Source organism: Sturnus vulgaris, chromosome 6 (genome assembly GCF_052056855.1).
Source record: "Sturnus vulgaris isolate bStuVul1 chromosome 6, bStuVul1.hap1, whole genome shotgun sequence".
Taxonomy (NCBI): domain Eukaryota; kingdom Metazoa; phylum Chordata; class Aves; order Passeriformes; family Sturnidae; genus Sturnus; species Sturnus vulgaris.
In genome coordinates, this window is record NC_142248.1 from 48,331,932 (window position 1) to 48,338,046 (window position 6,115).

General features: G+C 55.4%; 1 protein-coding gene and 1 long non-coding RNA gene across 4 annotated transcripts; one reads left to right on the forward strand and one right to left on the reverse strand.

The window, feature by feature from the left end:
• The first annotated feature begins 1,058 nt into the window (after positions 1-1,058).
• Positions 1,059-4,670, forward strand: LOC106852446 (uncharacterized). 2 transcript variants are annotated; one of them, XR_015804308.1, is made up of 5 exons: positions 1,059-1,227; positions 1,366-1,554; positions 1,891-2,022; positions 2,685-2,783; positions 4,303-4,670. XR_015804308.1 is itself a non-coding variant. In XM_088166477.1 (3 exons), the coding sequence occupies exons 1-3, from the start codon at positions 1,287-1,289 to the stop codon at positions 4,347-4,349; spliced, it is 414 nt and encodes a 137-aa protein (XP_088022603.1). In that variant the 5' UTR covers positions 1,270-1,286; the 3' UTR covers positions 4,350-4,670. The 2 variants fall into 2 exon arrangements, 1 of the variants encoding a protein (XP_088022603.1); XM_088166477.1 differs by lacking the exons at positions 1,059-1,227; positions 1,891-2,022 and having other exon boundaries at positions 1,270-1,554.
• LOC148223485 (uncharacterized) lies at positions 3,126-5,861 on the reverse strand. Of its 2 annotated transcripts, none has more exons than XR_015804309.1 (3): positions 5,692-5,861; positions 4,423-4,590; positions 3,126-4,096 (listed from the first exon to the last, which is right to left on the reverse strand). It is a non-coding gene; the product is annotated as an uncharacterized LOC148223485 (long non-coding RNA). The 2 variants fall into 2 exon arrangements; XR_015804310.1 differs by having other exon boundaries at positions 5,540-5,797.
• Between the last annotated feature and the right edge of the window lie 254 nt (positions 5,862-6,115).

Sequence of the window (6,115 nt, forward strand, 5' to 3'; positions counted from 1 at the left end):
TTGAAAGAGTATTTCAATGAGTGAATGACTCATGAAAACATGAACAACACCATCACAGAACCTGAGAAAGCAATTAAGTACAAATTCTGAAGCAGCCACTACAGTATTTCTTGCTTAGACTTTAGCATTATGTAGGGTCTTTAAAATCTAATAATCATGGAAAAGAAAATGTTTTCCCTCAACTTAAAATTATTTTCTCCTAATAATGCAGGAAATCTCCCAGACCCAACCTGCCACCACTTAGAAACCCAGGTGCTGTTTGAGTGTCAGCTGCCTGCTCCAAACTGCCATCAGGAAACTGGGAGGGTGGTTTTTCTTTCGCAGGGAAATAGGTCACTGTGTCACGGTCCATGTTCCAGGGACTGTGCCTCTGCCTGCTAAAATTCCGAACGGATCAAGATTTCTGTCAGACCCAAGCTGCCACCACTTAGAACCCTGGCTGCCTTTGGAGTGACAAACGCCTCCTCCAAACTGGTATCAGCAAAGTGGGACGGTGAGTTTTGCTTCACAGGGAAAAGGGTCACCCTTCATGTCAGGGTTAGGGGTGGTGCCGGGATATTGGGTTAGGGTTAGGGGTGGTTCCCGGGGAGTGTGAGGGTTAGGGGTGGTGCCGGGGGCTGGCTTTTGTCAGTATTAAGTACAATGCTGTGTAGATGTGTCTTGTAGCCCTTTGCCTTTCATCTGGCAGGCAAGTCACCATGCAAGCTCACTTTCAGTCATAGAGTGTAAGTGGAAATCATCGTGGTGCGGCGTCCGGACTTGAGAGCGGTATTCCGCAGCAAATCTGACCTATCCGCTTGGCCGTCTTGGAACTGACTAGTTTCTGCTACTCGCAGGCATATCGAATAGGTGTACTTTCCATGGGAAACTCTCAGCAGATGTCTGAAACGACGTTTTACCTTGACGTTTACAAAGCCGGCATTCGGGAGGGGCGATGCTGGGAAAGGTCCCGCCCCTCACAGGGGCGAAGGACCCGTTCGCTCTCCTCGCGGGACTGCAGCTCCCCGTGGCTCGCAGCCCGGGACTACAACTCCCGGCGGGCCGGGGCGGACGCGCGGGGCTGTGCGCCGGGGTAGCGGGATGTGCGCGGGCAGCTGCCGGCGCCTCTCCCGCTCGGGACGGAGCCCCGGGAGCGACGCTGGAGGGGAGAAGCCTCCGTCCGGCCGCCTTCATGGAGCTGAGCAGCGCGGAAGGGGCGTCCACCCGGTTCCTCGGCCTCACTCAGCGGTACCGGAGGCGGGGGCTAATCTCGGGTGGGGCGGGGCACGGCGCGCTGCCGACCGGCGATGGCGGAGAGGGATCAGGGCCCTGATCTGGGGCACCCGGCCAGCGCTGGCACGGACACGGCTCAAGGGCTGCTCGCAGCTCCTGGGTCAGGAGCTGCTCTGAACAGGCACCCGGAGATGCTTCAGCCCGGACAGAGGCCACCGACAGCCCAAGAGTCCCCCAGTGAACAGCTGGCATTTCCTGGTGGTGGCAGCACGGGCCGCCTGCAGAGGAGCTCAGCCAGCGATTCCCGGTTCTCACCTCCCAGGGCTCCCACGCAGCTGCCAGGTATGTCCCGGCCTCCCCGAATCCCGTCCCTTCCAGCCTGAGGCCATCATCCAGCAGCAGCCTTAAAGCCAAGGAACTCTTTCTCACAGACATTAAATCCCAACCAACAGCCCGCAGAGATGCCTTAAAATCAAAGGTTTGGGTGGGATGAAGTTCTGTTTAGATGAAGGTGGGAGTTTTTCAGGGAGCCAGCTGGAAGTGCAGAAGGGATGGAAAGGTTTTGTAGGTGGGTCCCACTGGAGATGCGCTGAAGGCAGGGATGTGCATCCCCTTCCTGAGGGAAAAGAACTTGCATAAGTCACTGCTGAGGCTCTGGAAAGAACTGAAATTCTGCAGGGAGAGATGTCCTCTCGTGGCCCCAGGGACTGCCTCGGCACGGGCCAGGAGCGCCTCTGGCCCCTGCCTTCTCCTGCTTGAAAAGATCACCTGGAGCCCGAGCTCGGGGGGGTGAAATCAGCTGAAATCCAGGTAACTCTGTCAAGTGCCCCCCAGGGACATCGGCGGGGCTGGGGGATGAGGGTTTGAAACAGCAAATTCTTTGGAATATACACCTGTCCCTGTGCCGATGCTGCTGAGCTTCCTGCCACAGTATATCCCCACTCCATGAGGCGCTGTGAGGTTATGGCAGTGGGAATTGAGCAGGGAATTCGGGGCTATGGGCATAATTCACGGGAGCTAGCAAAGCTGACAGCCAACCCCAAATCGGGGCACAGCACAGAGAACAATCTGTGTGCTGCCCTGTCAGCTCAAGCTCCTGGGCTGGGAAGTATTGGGAGTTAAATGTATGGAATTACACAAATCACAGCAACTGGCATCACCCAGAGGGACAATCCAAGTCCCAAACAATTCCTCCACAGTCCACTCTGGGAAAAACACCCTGTGCCTGCCAGGAGCTCTGACCCTGCTTTTCCTACCAGCTCCTGAGCAGTGTCAGGGCCACCACGACGCCTTTAAAATCCAGATAAACCCCAAATCCTACACAGTGATTAATCCAAAGAAAGTACTGAATTGTTGTCATTAAAAGCTCAAAACTCATTAAGAATTCTATGACAACAGTGTAATGGACTCCCAGGAACCTCATGAATGCTCTCGGTTTCATTTTTGTGTATTTTTACTCCCTCATTTGGCAGCTTGTAAAACTTATCCTGGAATTCAGAGGTCAAGCAGGATCGACTTTGGATTGACCTTCACCTCTGTTCCCACTTTGTGCAAACACAACTCGTGCCCAGGTGGGTGAACTCATCACCTCAGCTTTTCACTCCAGAGTATCCCCTCCTTATTTCCCTGTAGATGAACTCAGATCCACTCCTCACCTCCACTGGTCATCCAAGCGTCCATTCTGTTCCCCACAGGCCCTGGTGGCCCCAGGGAGCTCCCTTGGCCTTTCTCCTGCCCCTCTGCAGCCCGAGGTCGCTACACAAACAGTTCTTGTGTCCCCTCTAAATGACCCCGGGTTTTCTGCTCAATGAATGGCATGACCCGTGCCCACTGCTCATGATTCACCCAACCAAAATCGAGAGCAACTGTTGCTTGGGCTTTAAGAACTTGAAATAACTCTGAAGCAAAAGAAATCACCTTTTTCTTCTAGTTTTTATTTTTATTTTTTTCATTTAAGATGCTGGACTTGCCTCTGTGGATGTGTGCTGAGCTCTCACTGCAGGGGACTGTCAGGCCTGAATGGCTGTGAGTTCGTGTTCTTCTCAGTAGGGAATCAGAAATTATTCTTAGACCATAGAATTGTTTTCTGAAACCTTTCCCCTTTCCTCTTTGTGCCTTTGAATTTTTCAGCTGTTCCCTGTTGTCACTTCCCCTGCCTGACTTCTGTGCAGCTCCTAGCTGGGAAAAACTGGGAAAACTTAGGGGGTACAGAGGTGGAATTTTTGGCTGGATTTTTCTAACATTTCTAATTTAGCTGAACTTATTTCCCCAGTGAGAAGAGCACGAACTCACAGCCATGCAGGCCTGACAGTCACTGCGGGAAATCTGACACAGTATTAATAAGTAACCTTTCCTGAGAGCAGTCACCACCCCAGTCCTCCAGCCTTGTCAAATGTTTGCAATGAATGGACCCAAGTTCTAATCCTTAATCTAAATTTATGTCAGCTTTTGTTAGAAAGATACCGGACAGTAAATCATACAAGAGAATTTAAAAATTGCACAAAGAATAACCGGCCCAGACCAAACCCAACCACCCCCATCACCGCTCCACCCCAATTTTGGGAGAAACAGTGATACAGTTTATAAATACTCTCCTTCCACACTATTCAGTCCTTCACCGCACATCCCCAGAGAGGAGTCCCTCAGACCTTGCTCCCCTGAACACCAGGAGAGCTGGAGTTTCACCCAGATCCCACATTCCCATGGCAGTTAATCCCAGCAGGGAGGCAAAGAGGAACCCTGCATCCTCTGACATAGCCCACAGCACGGGCAGCACCAGGAGCCCTCCAGGCTCAGACCTCTGGTGCTGAAGCCTCTGGGCTTTGGCTGATCAAACACCACAGCTCTTGGCAAAGATGCCAGGAGAGTCGTGATTCTTCCTGTCCTGAAAGAGAGGAGGAAAAGAAAATTAAGTCGACTGCAGAAGGATTCCAGCTCTCAACTTCTGCTCTGATTCCTCACTCTGGGGTTTTATCCATGACAAGTGACACCAATTCAGAGTGCCCTTTTCCAGCATTTTTATTCCTAACTATTTCAGACATTAAAAGGATGCTCATTTCTCTTATTGTATTCTTTGCTTAATTTTATTAGAGGCATTTTCATCCCAGACCCCACTTGTCAGTTCTTCAATCCTTTAGCACTGGACTTGGCACAAAGGGATACCCGTGGTGCTGCATCACAAGAAATCCCAAAGAGAAACCCCTTCCAAACCTGACGGAGAAAGCTTTCAAGGCACTCCAGAACACAGACAGCTTTTCCTGCCTTGTCAGGCCACGCCAATTCTGTCCCATCCACCTGAACTGTGCAGGTGAGGAAAAGGCTTTCCTTGCTCCTCGGGAATCACTGTCTGAGACCACAGATGTCCATCCTGGGCAGCACCTGGAAACAACGTGGGAAAGGCAAAATGAGAGTGTTTTCTATCAGAAAATTACTACTACTAATAAAAATAATAATCAGAACTTCTGGACAAATTTAGTAACATCACTTTGATATGAGAAATACAGGCCATGCCCATCCTTCTAGCCCAGGTGAAAACAGGAAGGAGAACTAGAGGAAAAGCAGAGTCCCTTATTTGATCTCTGGACACAAACTGAGGCCTTTTCCCTGTGAAACCAAACTCACCCTTCCAGGGTTCCTGAGATCAGCTACGAGGAGGCTTTTGGCACTCCAAGAGCAGCTGGGTCACAGCTGGATGCGGCTTGGGTCTGGGAGACACCGTGCTCCTTCTGGAATTATAGCACGCAAATGCATGCTCCTGGCCCCAGGCCCGGAGATAAAATCTGTGGGGTTTTTCCCTGTGCAACGTCGTTCACCCCTCCCAGGTTCCTGAGATCTGCACAGAGGAGGCTTTGGGCACCCCAAAGGCAGCCAGGGTTACAGGTGGGGGCAGCTTGGGGCTGGGAGAAATCCTCATCCATTTGGAATTTTATCAGGCAGAAACCTGGCTGGGTGCACAGGTCTCTGGACACGACCAGTGGCCCTTTCCCCTGTGAAACAAAACTCACCCTGCCAGGCTCCTGAGACCACTTAGGAGGAGGGGTTTGACTCTCCAAGAGCAGTCGCAACGAGAGATGCTCACACAGAAGGCCATGCAGAAGAGGAAACGAGCGCACCCGCAGCCCCCCAAGGCGCGCCCCAACGCCCCAGACCCGGCACTGCCAGCTCGGGCAGTCCCATAAAGCATCCCCCGCCTCCGCAGCGGCGGGACAGGCGGGGCCCGGGGTCCCGAGGAAACCGAGCGTGCCCGGAGGCGCGGCAGGACGGCAGCGCAGCGCCGCCTGGCGGCGGAGCAGGAGAGCAGCGCCGGGCCCCATGGCAGTATCGGTACCCGTGCGCCCCCTGCTGTCCGCGGCGATGCAGCGCCCGATGCCGAGTTCCACGCCCGTGTCGCCGAGGGAGAGGGGCACCGCTGGCTGGGGCCTCCCCGCCGACACGGACAGAAGCCGAAGCAGAAGCCCCGGTGCCATTGGCGGCCCCTACCCAGCGGGCCGGGCTCCGCCGGGCCCGCGGCCCCGCGCGGTATCGGGTCGTCCCGCTCCCGTCTTCGTCGCACCCGGGCCCTGCTCCTGGCATGAAGCGCGTCACCGCCCCGCGCCGTCCCGCCCCCCGCGCGTCATCGCGTGCGTTCGGCGGCCCGCCCCGGGGGCGGTGGAGGGGCGGTGCCGGGGGCGGTACCCGGGGCGGTACCCGGGCCGGTGCCGGGGGCGGTGCAGGGGCGGTGCCGGGGGCGGTACCCGGGGCTGCTCCGGGAGCGGTTCCGGGGGCGGTGCCAGGGGCGGTACCCGGGGCGGTGCCGGGGCGGTGCCGGGGGCGTTCCCGGTCGCGGTGCCGGGGTCGCCCCGGGAGAGGTTCCGGGGGCGGTGACGGGGCGGTACGCGGGGCGGTGCCGGGGGCGGTACCCGTG